At 33.6% G+C, this 18,783-nt stretch overlaps 1 protein-coding gene across 18 annotated transcripts in view; it reads left to right on the top strand.

Annotated features, from left to right (window-relative positions):
• Positions 1-18,783, top strand: part of TENM3 (teneurin transmembrane protein 3) — a 2,352,866-nt gene that overhangs the window by 2,171,308 nt on the left and 162,775 nt on the right. For all 18 annotated transcript variants that reach the window (XM_074329882.1, XM_074329881.1, XM_074329880.1 and 15 more), the window contains one exon: positions 278-515. In XM_074329882.1, coding sequence (XP_074185983.1) covers positions 278-515 — 238 coding nt within the window. The remainder of the gene's footprint in view (positions 1-277; positions 516-18,783) is intronic.

Genomic DNA, 18,783 nt, shown 5'->3' with positions numbered 1-18,783 from the left:
TGAAAAAAAAAAATCTGAAACAAATTAAAACCAAAAGCAATTTTACCATCTGTTGTATATTAATTAGAACTTTGTGTATCAAGGGTAAACTTGCTCTTAGAGAATGTCACTGAACACCCGCTTAATAGAATAATATGCAAATTTATTAGATTATGGATTTATATGCTTTTTTTAATTCTAATTCACCTACAGCAGATCTCCATGAAATTGGAAGTATGTATAGGTATGTATGTACACATCCATAAATATGTAATGAGTTTTCTTTGTCTTTTTTCAGAGCAACCTGCAAACAACCAAGGCCAGTCCACCCTGCAGCCTTTGCCACCTTCCCATAAGCAGCACACTGCACAGCATCATCCATCCATCACTTCTCTCAATAGAAACTCCCTGACGAATAGAAGGAACCAGAGTCCGGCCCCGCCGGCTGCTTTGCCCGCCGAGCTGCAAACCACACCCGAGTCCGTCCAGCTGCAGGACAGCTGGGTCCTTGGCAGTAATGTACCACTGGAAAGCAGGTAACTCCTAGATGTGAGACTTTCAGATCCCTTCTTTATTAGGATCGCACAACGTACCTGCACAGAGAATGCATACCCTACAGTAGTCAATAAAATTTAAAGATAAGCTAGTCCAACACTTTTCCTACTAAGAGAAATTTATCACACTTATATATTCTGTGTTTTGTCTTGTCAAAGAACAATTCCAGGTTACTGGTAATTCTTTGATTGCTAGACCAATGAACTTTCCCTTACTGCTATTCTTTTTCTTAGACATGTAGAGAAAGGATAGAGGTGTAAAACATGATTCTCAGTCCCACCATTCTATGAACATGTCTAGCATATACTTGGTGCTAAATACCCAACTGCCACAGACAGCACTGTGCCATTATAAAATCATAGTGGACTCCCAGGGATGATACTTTAGCACAAGTCCGGTGACCGTTCGTTAAGCATATTTCAGTTTCTTACAAGATGAGGGGGATGGACCTACTCTCTGAAGTTCCGTTCAGGCATTCTTTCCTGTAAGGAAAAAGAATTTAGTTCCTTATCAGCATTCATTCCACTCATTCTTAGATAATTCTGTTAGGAATCTTCCTTATGATGAACTGAAATCTCCCTTTCTGAAACTTCCATCCTCTGGTTGTAACCATGTAACTAGTAATCTATAACTATTCAAAATAATTTTCTCCCATTTCTATATGGTGGCTTCTCTCAGTCTTCAGGAGGCTTCACCAGCTTAATGCGCTTTCGCTATACACATACTGGTGTTTCCCTGAGCTTCTTAAAATAGGACTCTAAGCTAATCCATTTCATTATTAAATATCTCCGGGTACAAAAAGTTTTATCTTCTTTCTTTGGACAGACCTCAACAATTAGTGTCTCCTTCATAACATGTGTTACACAAGCAAAGAGTGTAGTGTCCTATCTCACTGCTCTCTTCTGGGCCCCTTAGCAGCAATGTTCCCCTACCATACTTATTAGTAATTATTTCTACCCTGCCTTACGCTTCCGTTAGGCTCAGAGGAGAAGAATCGTCACCACATAAAAGCCAAAAAATGAGGGCTCTGGACTCCTTGAAGAATGTCTCCTAAAATGCCCTGTTCTGTAGACTCCCCCGGCCAATGTCAACATGTAAACTAGCTTCTGGATGAAGAAACAGGTCCCACAATGAATAAATTGCTATTTATTTTTTGGCCATTAAATGCATGATCTAAACCCAGTTTGCCCTGAGGATGAGCTAGCAGGAGGTCCTCATAGTTAGTTGACAACAGTAAAAATCTTTCTGTCTTTTCTTTTACTCTTTACCTAAAAACAAGGTTCCAAAGTACTCTTGTCTTTTTATCTGTAGTATCGGCCAAAAGTAATTGAGTTTTATTGTTTATTTTGTATTACTGAGCACCCTTCTGAGAGAAATTAGAAAAAGGAAATACAGGAAAAGTAGGTAAACAGTAAATTTCTTCACGTAAGACGGCATCTTTTATACAGATTTTCCCTCTATGGTTTTTATCGCAGAGCTAAATTTATCCAGTATAATTAATTAGCACACACTGAACAACTAATCAACACAGATTCACTATTGTCATTTGGAAAAAATGTGTTAGGAAAAAAAGTAATTTTATAGTTGAGTCATCAAATTGAATATGGATAATTGCATTGTAGTTGACAATAATTGTTTTGACAAATATTTATGAAATATGTCAAGTTAAGTCATCCAGAATGTGTTTAATTTTAGGGAAGTTGTATATAGCACCAAGCCTCAAAAACTGTGAGTGTCAATTGCAAGGAGAATTGCTGTTATTCCTTGAAGCCGTGTCTTCTAGTGAAGAGATTTGGAATAATTTTGATGAAAGATAAAATGTGTTCTTGTTATTCCTCATATTGCACTGAAGAATTTTGGTTGATGGGAAATTAGGAAAGAAAGTAGCTATTTAGAGAATAACCCATTGTAGCAGTATGTGAAATTGTAGCTGATTTCTCTATATTCAGACCATGTAAGAAATCACTCTCAGGGTGCTATCCAAGCAATACCATTCGAAATTCCATTTCAAAGCAATACTGTTGTTGAACTATCAATGGAATTACATTTTAGAGTTTTATGAGTTGACATAGGAAGAAAATCTACCAGTTGATATTATCTCATATAGATATAAGGAATAATGCATCTAAAAAACTGTATATCGTGTTTAAAAATTTTTTTAAATTTCAATCTGTGGTACAGTTTTGTTATTTTCTCATTTTTCAATGTTCACATATTATAAGACTGCTAATCAGAAGACATGGCATTTCACCTTGCAGGTGCTCGGTGAATCAACCTAAGCAGTGATGTGAAAATCGCACACCACACTGATACAGTGCTTCTGTGGTTTCTTTAATAGTCTCACTTGGTTGGAACTCTTGAGGTGAAGAACCAGTCTTATTTATCATTGATTTTTCCTTTTTTAGTTAAGGTTCCCTATTGAGTATGATTCTCAGGCTCAGTTTAGCTATATTAACAACTTTATCTAGACTTTTGTCTGCCTTTAACGAGTTTTTAATCTAGTGTATAGTTTCATCTTCGACAGTTATTTCTATTTATACATACACTCATTTTACTGATTCTCACTGTTCTGAAGCTGTCATTTAAAGGATATAAGCTATAATTATTTCTGTTTTTACATATACTCATTTTATTGATTCTCACTTTTTTGAAACTGTCCTTTAAAGGATATAAGCTTTAAAGTGTGAAATTCAGTTATGAATTTCGATAAGAATCTCTATTCTTTCTCTGTCTCCTCCCCTTTTTTCCTTTCAGCATATATATTGATAGAAGTTGGTTACAAATTGGTATCTAAATATCCATGAAAACCTCAGTAATTTGTAGACTTATGGTTTATGTAAATTGATAGAGAAGACATAAAAGATTTTCTACCTTGTCCTATCTGTTTCAGTGTAGCTTTCATTTTGATTTATTAAAAAGCATTTCTTTCAGCAGCAGTTTCTTGCTTCCATAAAAATATTTATTTCCTTTCTCTAATGAATTTAACATTTGTTGCTGCTTGGAGACAATATTGTTGTGTACTGCACATTTCTACTCAGTAAATAGAGTAGTTCTCATCTATCATCTCCAGTGAGTTTCAGATCTCCTAGAGTCACATCAAGACCCAAACAAGCATTTGCAATTTATAAACATATCTTTATTATCTCATCATAGACTATATATAACAATCAGCACCTAGATATAATACCAACACTTGCTTAGAATTTTCCTTAAAATTTATTTTCTTTGAGCTCACTGTTTCTTATGCTTTCTATACTTCACCGTTAGGCCACTGGATAGTCTGTAGTTTCCCCTTTGTATATTTTATACTTCAGCTGCTTCAGTGCATAATAATAGCTGCTGCTAGACTGTAGAGCAGCTGAGAAAAAGCTTGGACTTGACCCAGTAAAGCACAACACTTAAAGGTATAGTACAGTAACTCTCACTGAGGATTGCTGACCTTCAGCAATTGTAAAGTTAATTGCCTGGGAGTTCCTCATTTATACATGTGAATTAAGTAGCCTTGTAGTTACCTATTAGATGTTAACAAAATGGTTCATTTGTAGCCATTTAATAAAACATTTATTAAAGTCTTGTTTTATTATGAAGTCTACTTTGGCATTGATAGTTCATTAGTTATGTTCCCATAGCTTTTTACCTATTGTTCGGTAATGCTTTGCTAATTATTAATGTATGAAATTGCATATTAAATTACCTTTTTATTATTGCATGTTTAATTTAACTATCGAGATGTTCTAGGCTGCTTTAATGTGAAATCAATTGCTACATCTTTAAAAACATAAAATACCTAAACAGAAGTGTAATTTACTAAACTAAGATAGTCTTTTCTCGTCTTTTATCTTCACTCTAAACAGTGCTACAGAAAGGCAAGACAATCATACGAGCATCAGGTCTGAACCAGCCTTGCCAATTAGAGGTCTAGGCAGCAACCCACACATCGTGGCATTAACAGTACCAGGGCAAAACTTGGCAGTTGAAAAATTGTACCTCCACCTATATGCTGATAACCAACTACCTTTAGCAAAATACTAAGTAGTAGTAAGAGCCTCCATAATTGGAAATATTGAGTAAAATATCACTGGGACGTAAACATAATGACTTATGTTTACTGACTGATGTCATTTGATTAAAAGTACGCTCAAAGGCACCTATGGGGAAAGAGAATATTACAGAATAGGGAAAAGCGATGCAAAAATGAAGAAGTTAAGGTTATGGGACACAAACTTCAAAATTGGTCCTGGGCAAGCTAAAAAATTTTTAATTAATCTTTAAGAGTCTCACCGTCTGCATTTGTTGAAAACAAGCAACAGCAAAACAAGAACAAAACCCCTGAAAACTCATTTAAAATTACATACCTGTAAATAGTAAAATCAATTGGACCCTTGATCTTTTGAAATATTTTGCCTTTCATAACTTATGATATTTCTTAAAAGGCCTGTAAAGGGATGTGTGTGCAAGAGTAATAGGAACAAAGAGGAAGAGGGACATATGATATATATAAGGATTTGCTAAGATGTGTTTATATTTAAGGTTCATTTCAACTTGTGGCTTACAAATTCTTGTCTCAGTGAGAGGAGGATAATTCAGGAAGCTATTATTGTCCTAATTCGATAACTATGCTCTATGGTGACCATATAATTTATCTCAAATTAGGACAATTTGCAAATGAAAGAGGAATAAGAATAATTACACTGGAACTACAGGCATAAACTGAGACTGTCCCGGGCAAAGAGGGATATATGGTTGCCCTACTAAGTTTTATTCCCAAGAGTAAAGTTGCTTTTAAGCCCATATTATCTTATACCTAAAGAAATAATAAGATAGAGATCAAGTGAGAGAGGCAGTGGAAAAGCAGCCATTAGTTGAATATAGGTGTAAGTCCCAACTTGAACTTTCCTAGTTTCTATTGCCAACTCATAGCAAATATTTAACCCTTCGTCATCTCCTTCACAGAAAAAGTTCCTGTTGGCCACCAAAATTTGTAACTCCTGAAATAGTACAAAAATATTTGTCTTTATTTTCTTCTCACTATATCAAGAGAATAAGAAGGAGCATATGTTGAAGTCAGCATAATGAATGAAATTTTTTTCAAAAAATTCAAATTTAATTTTTTCAATGTAAAAATGTTAGATTTGAAGGTAAATCATATATTCACTAAAGCATAAAACAGAGTTAAAATTTGGTCCTGAATTTATTCAAAGAATGAACATCCACATATCTCTAGCAGCATTACAATTTGGTTTCCAAAACCATTCTCTTATATTGAAATAGAGACCTCATTCTAAAATAAAGTATGAGATAGAGTCAAAGATGATTACTAAGATAAGTGAAAGCAAAAGCATGTGTTTAAATGTGAGATTTTATTAACCAGATGTAGTGCTACAGCCTCAACTTGGTTGTTTAGCAGCCATCAGGCCGATAATTAAAATGAGTCATTCCCAGGAGTCAATATTGATATCTATTCCTGAATAAAACCTAGTAGATCTAGTGGAGATACAAACACAGTTTAGCATCATGAGAAGAGCGTGGGCTTTATAGTCAGATAGATTTGTTTTTTAATTCTAGAAGCATCACTTAAACTATCTATATAATCATCTACAAATTGTTGAAATCAGAGGTCAATTTCAATGCAATAATATCTACTCAAAATAGTGTTTTATTAAGTGAAATAACTTAAATAAAGCCCCTGGCACATGATTAGTGCTCCATAAATGTTTTTAAAAGTTTGACATAATAATAATAACAACAATAATAATAATAATAATAATAATAATAATAGCCATTGCATAGGATAAGGTAGCCTAATTGGTTAACAGTTCAGTTTGAACAAATATCTTTTATTATTAAGTAGCTCTCTTCTCTCCAACGGATAAGGAAAATACTTGTCTTAACTGGAATATTTACAGTAATAAATAACAAATTTACCTTTATGTTAGGTAGACCAAGCCTAAACCATGATCTTACCAGAATAAAATTTGTTTTTTTAACTGTTCCTGTCACTCAACAAAAAGTAGGTGAATTTTTGTAGGTAGAAACCCCAAGTCTGATGATTTTGTTCTTGAGAAGAAAAAAAAAAATCTTCAAATTATAATGAAAGGCAACTATTCATATACTTGAAACATCTAATTAACTAAAGTAGTAAATGTTTGGAATGAATCAGTAAAAACCTTGATAGATGTATTGTCTCCACATCAGTCAGAAGTTAGACCCCCGTTTTCTTTAAGGTATTTAAAGTTTTAGGTGTCTTTCCAGCATGATGAAGATACTATACAATAGAGGAGGAGTGTTATCTTGTTTCAGTGAACCACTTTCTTTTTAATAGCACTTAAGACACCAAGAACATAAGCATTAATCATTTACTACAGTTCTAAATGATTTTTGAAAGCATAATTTTAACAAATTACAAATACCGTATACTCTGATAACATTTGGCTTTCAATACCAGCAATCTGTATAACATATTCATATATGATAACCTTAATTTTCATAGTACCCTGGGAAGTGAATTCTTAATTACTTCTGACACATTTCTAGTCACTTCTGTGAACATGATCAAGGTAGGTCATCTGTGCTGTTACTCCGGTCGTAGCTAATGACTGTGATTTAATCATAATCGTTTTCTGAATATGATCTGTTCATTTTGAGGCACCTGTGTTCGTCTTCCTCAGCAACTGTTTGTGTGTGTGTGTGTGTGTGTGTGTGTGTGTGTGTGTGTGTGTGTGTTTTGTTTTGTTTTACTCTTCACAAACGTTATCTTTGGAAATATGTTTTAGTCCTCCTTCCTTACTGTGCATATATATTTCATCTTTACTTACCATCATTACTGTTAGGTTGGTGCAAAGGTAATTGCAGTTTAACAGGTTAAAAGTCATTGCAGAAACCACAATTACTTTTGCACCAACCTAATACATGGTGATTTTAACTTTCCCTAGAATTAATTTCTTTCCAGTTTTAAAACTGTGTGTTTTTCTCTAAAATTTCAACCTCTGGTTTCATTACCAATTAATACATACCCTGTCAAAGATAATTGCTTCTTTTCCTGCATTTTTTCATTTTGCCATGACATACTTTTGCCTAGTTTATTTCTTTTCCCTTTAATTTCAAGCCTGAGGTACAGCCTGTTTTCTATTACACCATTCTCAGAACCCTTTCTTCTTACCCCATAAGATTAAATTCTTGGACATGCAGTTAACAACTAAGCTTAATAAATTCTATTTGAAAACCCCTCTGATTCTGCTCTGACCCTCTTTATGATTTCTTAGCAGCTCACCTCATTCTGAACCACTTAAAATACTACTACCAGAAGTCACCTTGTTCCAATTACATCCTGTGCTAATATAATAGTATTGCCTCTTTCTGGTACTCCATTAATACTAGAAAAAGCATTGGTTTGGGGACAGACAGATCCGGGTTAAAAAATCTCAACGTCCTACTAGCTATGTAATCTTGGGCAGATTACTCATACATTTTTATCTTCTTCTTTTCATGAAATGGATTTGATAATTCTTCACAAAATTTTCATAAGGATTCATTGAAATGTCATATGTAAAGCACCTGGCACTTTAATTTCTTTGCTTTTCTTTATTCCTTTCTTATGCTACACATTTAAAAGTAAGATAATTGATTTAGTATTTATGAAGCTAAATGAAAACTACCAAAACTTACGTGTTGACTGATTTTTGTGAAGAATAACTGTTTCTGCTTTGGAGATAAGTAGTTTTGTATTATGAGAATAATCGCTGTATTCTCGATTTAATTGACTTCCTAAAGGAAATAAACTATGAAGTACATTTTCAAAGACATGATTTGTTTTAGAAAAAAAGGTAACAGTGATAGCATGGGGATATGAGGTGGCATGGTGATATTTCATAAAATAAAGCCTGAATCCATTTATTCATTCACTCAGCAGATATTTATGAAATGTACCAGTGTGAAAAATTCAAGTTTGTTATAGAAGACCTGTAGAAGTTGTGACTGCTTTTAACAAAGATGGACTCTATTCCAGAACAAATTTCATAATTTGAATTAATCTTAGAAATTAATCTTTTTAATTCTCTTTAAGGCCAGTTGAGATTTAATAAGCTGCCAGAGGTCACATGACAAGCTAGTGGCAGCATTTAGTTAGATCTCAGGTCCCAAATTCTGAATTCATTGCTTTTTCTCCTTGTAGTGTCTCCACATTTGTTTCTATTGTATCTGAAAGGAAAACAAATCATCTAAGCCAAAAATGCATGCATTTATTAAATTATAAATTATACAGATGTAGCAATGTATTAATCTTATGTATATTATCATACATATAGAAAACTAAAAACTCAAAGGATGAAATGAAATAAATATTTAAAAATAACAACTTCAATATTAATTTTGTTCATTTAATAAATCATTTATTTATTAAATATAAATTTATGAAATAATTATTTATCAAATATTAATCATACTTTAAACATTTTTCAATCCTGTCTAACAATTATGTAAATTTTCTTTGGACAGTTGTCTATATTTAGGTTCTATAATGTTATTTTTTTAAGGTGTACAATATGATTTAATGTATGTGTATATATACAGTATGAAACGACCACAATGAAATTAATTAACACATCCATCATCTCACATAGTTACCTTTTGTGTGTATGTGTGTGTTGAGAACATTCAAGATCTCTGTTAACAGTTTCAAGTATAAATTCAGTGTTACCAACTCTAATCACCAGGCTGTACTTTCAATCCCCAGAACTTATTCATCTTATAACTGAAAGTTTGTACCCTTTAACCAACATCTGTGGATGCCCCCACCCACCCCCACTCCCACCCCTTAATCCCCCACAGCCCTGGGCCCTGGCAACCACCGTTCTGCTCTCTGGTTCTATGCGTTTGGCTTTCTCAGATTCTGCATATATGTGAGATCGTACAGTATCTGTTGAAATCTGGCGAATTTCTCTAACATGCTAGTCAACTAATTGGCAGTTGTTACATTTTTACATTTTTAAATAAATAAGGACAAAACCCACTAAAATACCATGTTCTGTGGACTTGTAAGCAGTTTAGGAAAATTGAAAATTGTTATGGATAACTATCATTGTTCTTGGCAACAAAATCGTATATCAATGGACTATTTCCAAATGTAAGTTTAAAAAAGATTCTCTCTGGATGGAGTGTTTTTAGTGAAGCGATGCTTTCGTACTCATTCTTGAATACTACCTTTACCCTGAAGAGATAGATTAATAATTGTTTCAAAAATATATTTTTGGTAGCCTACTAGTGACAGCTACTTGTCATCACAGAAAAGGTCAGCAAATTTGGAACCTTCTCCTTTCTATATATTTAACTCATTTTTAAGGTTTATAACTCTTTTGGGTATTTTGCCGTGAGCTAAGTGGATAACCTTTATGTGGTTAGAAAAGATTTTCGAGATCACTCCACAACTCATCCCCAAGTATTATGAGGAATCTTTTATTTAATTAATCACACACATGGCGCAGAAACTATGAGGTGAGGACACTACTGTCAACTCCTCTAGTAGGTAAGCTCTTACTCTTCTCTCAGGGTACCTCATAGCCATTAGGGACTTTCCACCAAAAGGGTTGAGTATAGGCTCCACTATCATCAGTGTATTAACTGTTATAAAAGCTTAATATCTGTCTTAGCTTTTAGATAAGTGATAAATACAAATGGACGTGTACTTCACACAAGAGTCAAGGAACATATCTTATATTATATTACTACAATATTATGTAACTGGTTAACAATATAAGTTTTAGGACAAAAAAAGACCTGGCTTTGTCTCTGTATAAACTTTCATATATTAAGGCTCAGTTTCCTCATCTTAAAAAAGTAACTTTTACACACACACACCACACACACACACACATATACACACAGCGGGAATTTTGTGAAGTTTAAATTACATAATATTTTATTTGCACACAGTAATAGGTGCTCAATCAGCTTCACTTAAACCATTTTCTATTCTCTGGACTGATTATTTTCTGTGTTGTTAAATACTTCTTGTTTACTATCTATCACATATCTGATTGACTAAGATACCTTTAGCATCTCTTACAACCCCGAAACTTTTTTATTCTTCATAAAATTACATCTACACCTGAAATTCTTTATCTAGATCACTCTTTCTTCTCAAATTTATAGAAAGAACTTTGCTGAACAATTTTAAACATAGATGGCCATCAATAATTAAATGAATTAATAATTAAATAGGGTAAGTCTTGTTCAAATAGCATATAGGAATTTTAAGATGTTCTTTTTCATTTCCATTTTAATTTTAATATATTTAGTATGTAATAACTGCCAAAAGTAGATGTAATTGATATCTTAAAGCATGTAAGAAAATATCTAATATAGACTCATGCATTTGATATCATGGCTACACTATTAAAATAACTAAAATGTGAAGCAAATACTGTTAAGCTATTTTAGCCTTCTTGATAATAGTAAAAAAAAAATTTGCATATTTTCAGAATTAATGTTGTTCAGTTGTTTTTCAGTTCTTAATGCTTCTAAACAAACTCTGTAACTTGATTTGGATCTTGATTATAGACACATCTAAATTAAAATAAATCACAATAAAAATATTTTGCTTCTTATTATATCCCTATATATTTTATATAGCTGTAGTTATGTTCAAATTTTATATATGTCTCTCACTTAAGACTGAAAAGCAAATGTAAAAGATAGTAAAGGTGATATATTATAGAATTGTACACTGGAATCCTATATAGTTTTGTTGATCATTATCACCCCAATAAACTTTAATTAAAAAAAATAGATAGTAAAGAATTCACTAAAATATATTTCCCACAAATCACCTTAATACTCTCTAGAATTTTGCCTCCTATTTTTCAGAGATCAATTAACACATATTGCTGTACTTACCATGAACATATATTTAATATAATTATGAACCGATACTGAAACAATTGCTAAGATGTATAATTTAATACATTTTTATTGCAATATTTTGGTAAAATATTAAAAACAATTTTGTTTCAAACTGCTTTTTGTACAACTACTAATAGCTCATATTAATTCAGGTAACAGCAGTGAAATGTATCTTGTTTATAAGCTTTTCATTTAAGACATTTTTCTTGCTGGGATCACCCGGCGTGAAAGTTGTCCAAAGATAATAGCACATCAATTCAAAAGTGTAATAGATTTGAGATCACAACATGCTATCAGCACAAAGAAGTAGTTTATCAGTCTCACTAAACTCACTGTGTCACAGCTAGAATCATTACATATTTGTTCTTTTGTTTTCAGTCAAAATATATAATTTACATTCTAATGTTGATTACTTACATGGAGGATGTTTAATTTCTTTATTTAACATATTTTTTTCTTTAAACTGCATACTACAATGAACTTCAAGGTTATAAAAAAGAGTCATTTTAATTAGGAGGAGCCTAAAATTTTTTTATTTTTACAATTCAGGGGTATGTAGTATATTACTTACTGTAAAATATTTTCAATTAAATTTAGAATAATGAGACCTTTAGATTATATTAGAAGGAAAATAACACATTTTGAACAAGCTTGGCCAATTGTTAGAAAATGTGCACACACATATGTGCACACGCACCTTTTCTAGACTCATCCTATTTAAAAATTAGCAGAGATTAAATTATCAAAATGTGAAGAGAATACTGAAGTTTAATAGTTTATTATTACTCACTCTAGTCAAATTGTATTATCTCTTAATTGTTTCACCTTTTTATCAGCCCTTGAGACAAAGCTTCTCGGTTTTTAGATTCCATTTGCTTATTTTGATTCTTAGTTATAGCTTTTGTCAAGTACTACTGACACCATCGTGGTTACTGAAGAAGTTAATTAAAAACTGATCCTTCAAATACCTTTTACTTTCCTCTTACCAGTTAAGTACTCTTCTAGGTTCTCCTGCGCCCACCCTCGGAAGCATGTTTTAAAATAATATGTAAAGGATGAAAGAAAAAAACTTTAACAGTGGGATTTTTTTTTTCTTCAGTGATGCTGGAATTCTGCTCCCTCTGAACCTTAGTAAGGGAATTTTTTTTAATGTTGTTTTGTAGATCAGAAGCTACCAACTCTACAACTGTGTCAGGGTACGGTAGTGCCGCATCCATTGTAACCAGTACTGGGAACATAACCTTGATTGTCACTACTTTGTCCTCAGCAGCTTACAGAAGAAGAAAAGTTAGGAAAAAGGCATACTGTGCAGAAAAATACTTTTGTTTCTTTTCCTTCTCTTCAAAATAGCAGATGTGTAAAGGAGTAAAGAGGTTACGTGTGTGTGTGTATGTGTGTGCAGTGCTTTTACAATATTTAGAATTGAGTTTTCCAGAAGTCTCTGCTAATAGACAAAGGGAAGGAGTAGGGGCAGCTTTCTGTCCTATATAGATTTTAATACAGGTAATAAACTGAAGCAAAGTTTTTAGAGGACAAAACGATATATAAAACCTAGTCCAGCTGGAAAGGTTAAGAGTAGAGGAATAGCGTGATCTTTATGAAGAAAGTAGTGAAACGTTATGGGAAGTTGTAACAAAGACAAGGTGAATTATCAGCTAGACTTCCTCATGGCTCACAAGTCCAGGTATTAAGTTCAAAGGGAAAAGAGAGAGAACCACCTAAGGAAGGTATTTGTGGAGTAAGATAATATGGTGTTGAAAGTTTTATAAGCACATGGAAATATAGATACAAATACAGAAAACAAAGAACCAAAAGAGAACAGATCCTGGTGTCTTATTTAGAGATAGAGGCTAGTAAACAGGGTAGATACTTAAAAGTAACAATGAGATTACAAAGGATGAGGAAATCGACTTCTTAATAAATAGGTGCAATTGAAAGGGAAGAACAATAAAGGGGAGTATTGGACGTAAAAATTAAGAGTGAGATGACAGCAAACAATGAAAAATGTTTAAGCCATTTGATTCTGAGATCAGATGGATTGAGCCTTGTTTTGTACAAATTCCATTGGTTCTAATTTGACTGCTTGAAGTGAGCTGCCAGCAGTGGCTTTCTGAGCAGGAGTCTTTTGAACTGATCTGATTTGTTACACAATCTTGATGCGAGTCTTAAAGTCAAAAGGAAGCTAAGAAACGAATAATGCCAATAGCTTACTGCAGCAGTTCTCAAAGTGTGCTCCCTGGGCCAGCAACTCAGCTGCTGGGCTTCCAGCCCAGACCGTCTGTTCTAACAAACCTTTTCAAGGGATTCTGGTGTGCGCCAAGTTTGAGAACCGCTGCATTAATGTATCGAATGGTCTCCAACTCCATTTCTGCTCATATTCGTGACCTAAGTTTTGACTACATAAGTCCACAAGGTCTTCGCAGAACCTGTGATTCAATAATCAGGCTGGTTGAACTGTTTTCATGTGAGAGATGGGTAACTGTGGAATACCTTTTGCACTCTTAATGCAGAGGCTAGTGTGGATGGCCTTCACCCTGAAAATTCATAGCAGCCTCGGCAATCTCTTAGTTCAGGAATCTTACAGAGCTTCTGAGGGCCATCATCCTGGACTGATGGAGATGTCTTTCCAATAGCTAGGTATTTAAGCACAATAAGTAATTGGACTAGATGTCTCTGGGCATCTATTGAGAATCAGTTGCTAAAAGGTGAGGAAAACAAACAGGAACCCAGCCTTGAACACGAACAGATAATTTTCCGTATGGGCTTGCTTTGCTTAGTTTTCTGTGTCATAGCTGCCAGAAATTCTGTATTTCCTTGCATTATTATCTAAAGCACATCCTTTAAATAAACTGCTTGTTCAGCCTTTCAATTAGTTATAAACACATTGCTAAATACACGCTTAACAGATAATCCAGGTGGCTATGGAATTTGAAATTCAGAATTTGATAGTGAAAATTCTAGACTGATAATGAAGCCCAGGTGTTAAAAGGCTTGGATAATACTTAATATCACCTTTCAGATATATTGTTTCTTTCAAATATATACTTACAAATATCGGGGGCTGTTATAAGTTCTGCAGTATTTAATAAATACACTCTCAGTTATAGACCACTGGTAATTAAATGAGTGCTACTGGGCAACATCAAGAGAAGACAACACACAATAATTAAATTTTCTGTATTTAGACAATTTGTAAAAGGTATTTTATCTTAAAGTGAATTTGTAGGCAAACCGTCCATTGTTTTGGCATTATAAAGTGAGTAAAACTATTTTGAACTCAGTAGTTAATTTTAGCCTTCATGTATTTCCAGGTAAATTTAATCCGCAAGTGTGGGATTCATTTGCTTTAGATCTGAAAATGTCATTTTGGTAGAGTCGTTTGATGTTGAGGAAATCTTGTGAGACCTTTAATAAGCCTCTTAAATCCAGGAAGTTATATTTTGCCTGAAGGAAAAGGAACCTATACCTTAAAATTTCCTTAGCTCTTAAGTGAGAACTTTGGATTCTGAAAAGCTTGCAACTTTCACCAAATATAGCCCATCTTTCTTTTCCCTGGCATATTGTCTTTGAAATCAGAGCATCTAATTTGAAGCAAGAAATATATATTCTAAGTAAATTTTTTTATTGATTTGCATAGACATACAAGTAGAAGGCAGGACATTAAGACATTTTATTTAAACATTTCACATGGAGTTTGGTATAAATTACTCTTTGTTCACGAAGAATATAAGAAAGAGGAAGAAAGCATCAACATTTTCTGCTCAGTAGACCCTTTCTCCCCATAAGATATAATGGGTTATATACAATAGAAATATTTTTCCAGGTGTCTGTATGTCACTAATAAAGGTTTCAAGTGTGCCTTAGGGAAAGAAACTGACCAACTACACTCTTTTTTATTCAAATCATTTCCTTTGTTAGTTTTTGGAAAGGTTTTTAACATGGTATAAAACATTGAAGGAAAAACTTCTTCTATGAAGCTAACCAATTATGGAATTAATCTAGTTAAAATTTCATTCAGTACTTATACACTTTCCTTTTGACTTTTATTTTCTATCATGATATCCCATTGAGGAAATTACTCAAACCACTTTGAATGATGCTATAACACCTTTTACAGGGATACTTTTCATTTTGGTGTGTAAAATTTCCAACTTTTTAAATCATGTTCTTGATATTAGAGGGATACCATGATTATATTAGCCTCTTGAACAAAAAATTGCTGTTAACCCATTTGTGTCCTGGTGACTCTGTTAAGCTTACAATTTAATTATATATTATGATTTATTTAATTTTGTACTTGATGTTTGGATCTATTTAAATGAGCATTGATATGGTGATATTACATATGATATACTATAGGAAGGCCCCTTTAAATTTACCCAAAAAGATCTGATTATTTTTCCACTAAATAAGATAGTAAGTTTTGTAGTGGTTACTTGGAAAAACATAATCAATCAAAAGTGAAGAGTTACTAAGGAGCAAAGCATATCTGCTGGGAAATGATGTAGAAAAGCAAAATAAATTATAAGAAGCGATTGTAAGTGGACTGACATAAGAGTAGATAGATGTTAAGAGACATACAGAAGTAATTCAGTGTACCATGCAGGTCCAGTTTTTAAAACATGACATTTCATTTGAGAGTAGATGAAAATGTGAAATGAAAATGTTACCTTTGCCTCTTCTCTGCCTCTGCCAAATCGATTAAAAAGAGGAAGTTGAGGTATAAGAACTCAGAAGAACTTCTCCACCCCGACACAAAGACAAAACAAAGGACAAAGGAAAGAAAGAAATGCTGTAAAGGAAAGAATACAAGAGTCGCTGACAGGTTGAATACTGGGTAGGAGGAGGGGGTCAGGCAGGATAGAGGAGTAATTGAAAATTATCCCTGTGTCCGTCGAGAGAGAGACCTAAAGGACAGAGTTATTTGCAGGGACCCCAAAGGTGGAAATGGGGGCAGCAAGAAAGATGAGGAAATTCAGCCTTTGTCCCTTCTAATTTTCAATTTGTGACATGACCCACAGAGAGATACATCAGAGAATCTGTTAGAAATATAAGCTAGAACAGAGGGTGGGAGCTGAAAGGAAAAGGTTGGTCTGAAGGCAGATCAATAGAGAAAACAGATCTTTCAGCCTAAGAAGAAAAACAAGCCGCTGTTAATTGTGATCCATGTGAGTGCCATCCTTGCCATTTACATTTTTGTCGTGACATGGCATTACAGTTAATGATGCCACACAGTTCCACAGTTCGTGGCTGGTTGTTATTGTTGTTAAATAGAATCCCCCTCCAGATCCCAAAGCCACAAAGCAGCTGTTAGTGTTTGGTGACCTTCTGCACCTGCTGTCTTTGGGGCTTTGAAATTGATTTTCCTCATCTCAGTCTCTGATAGTCTCTCTTCAAGTGTCCCTCTCTAGTTCACCACCAGAGTGAAAACGGTGGCGCAAATAGCTGAGGAACTGGAGGCAGGCGTCATGCAGGGCATCATTAGAAACATCAGAACCAAATCAGCCTGCTCTGGTGTGCTCTGTTAAAAGGAAGCTGCTGCTGCTGTTGCTGCTTTAGTGCTGGATACAATGGGGAATATTCTCACAGGATTCATGTTTTTCATTCCCAAATATGGTCTGAGAAGTAAAGAAAATTTCTGCCTTTATTCTACACACCTCATGTGGATGCCAGGTCAGAACCATATGTTTTGGAGAGTAATTTTTGCAGAATTTTTTTTAAAACATGAGAAGCACGTTCCCAAGGTTGTAGGGCCTGGCAAAAGTCACAGAACCGGGGAAAGACTGTAATGACACACAGATATATGTGCCTTATAGAAAATTAGGTGAGAAAATCATTTTCTCATGAACTCATTGCATAATTTTCACATAGCCAAATTTCCGTATTCATTTATCTGTTCACTCATTAAATATTTGTGGAGTTCTGGACATAAACTAAGCAGTGTGTTGAACTTTGAAACAGTTTTTTTAAAAAAAGTTCTAGGCTTAAAGACATACGTTAGTCACAATATACATTTGTCAGTGTTTTATATCTTCTACATTGCAGTGGAAAGAACATTGTTGACTTTGGAAAGGAAGGTTTCCTGTCTGAACCTAAAAAATAACAAGATTCCTACCAAATATGAAACCAAATGTTCTCCTCTATAGGAAATATGTTGACATAGACCTTTTCTAATTTCTAGTTTATGTCTAAGAGGTCTTTACATGTGTATTTTAGCATATCTATTTTGAGGCCTAATTTACCTAAAGGAATTGTCCTCACGTAAACGACACCATTTGTTTATAATTGGTTTCAAAATGCATCAGCTTAAACAATCTTTACAAATTCTTTCTATACTTACATAGTAGAAAGCCATTTGAAAATATCAAAGACCAGTGATTGTAAAGTATAATGCACTGGTGATTTGGCTTTTCTTTCGAAGTTTTATAATGTTTCTGTATTTATTACATACATATATTTCCAAAGCACCAATGTAAGACCCCTGATATAGGTAGTCATTTAGACAGGGGAAGGGGAAATGTAATTCTGAGATTTAAAGTCAGCGGCCAAAAAAAATACAATTAAATTCTATTTTCTCTTGCAACAACAAAAGTAAATTTATGTATTAAGTAAGTTACAAACTCTTCTAAGGTAAAGTGGTCTTCAGTTCCACTAATATTCATGAATTGTGTATTTTTGAACATCACATCTTTCTTTTCCACAGTATTTCAAAGTTGCATTTTGCTCTAAGGAAAATAATTTCATAGCAGTTCAAGCCTAGTTTTTGAAAGAGTTCTTTGCCAGTATCACAAAAGCAGATGGACGTCATGTATTGCTATCACAATTTTGGAACTTGAAACAGATGTCTAATTTGAAGTCAGCATGCATCTAGATCATTGTCTTGCACACAGTAGGTACATGTTTTTAGTGTCAAAGCTAAGATCATAATGTAGAGTTCATAGGCTCAAGTTCAAATCCCGTTTCTCATGAAGAAATAACCCATACTACTTGTAATAAAGCTATAACACGTTTTCCAGGAATGCTTTTCACTTTGGTTCCTACAATTTCCAACGTTTATTTATCTTTTCTTTTTTTTTTTTTTAATTTATTTATTAGCAGCGGGTCTTTGTCCAAGATACTTCATTTCTCTGAGGCTCACTTTCCACATCCGCACAATGGAAACCTTTTTTTTTTTTTTTAATTTTTATTAAATTTATTGGAGTGACATTGGTTAGTAAAATTATATAGGTTTCAAGTGTATAATTCTATAATATTTCATCTATGTATTGCATTGTGTGTTCACTACCCAAAGTCAGTTTTTTCATCACCATATATTTAACTCCCTTTACTGTCTTCTACCAACACCCCCCCCCC

Source organism: Rhinolophus sinicus, linkage group LG04 (assembly GCF_036562045.2).
Source record: "Rhinolophus sinicus isolate RSC01 linkage group LG04, ASM3656204v1, whole genome shotgun sequence".
Lineage (NCBI taxonomy): Eukaryota > Metazoa > Chordata > Mammalia > Chiroptera > Rhinolophidae > Rhinolophus > Rhinolophus sinicus.
Note: the sequence above shows the minus strand (reverse complement) of the source record. Positions and strands in the feature narration are given on the sequence as shown.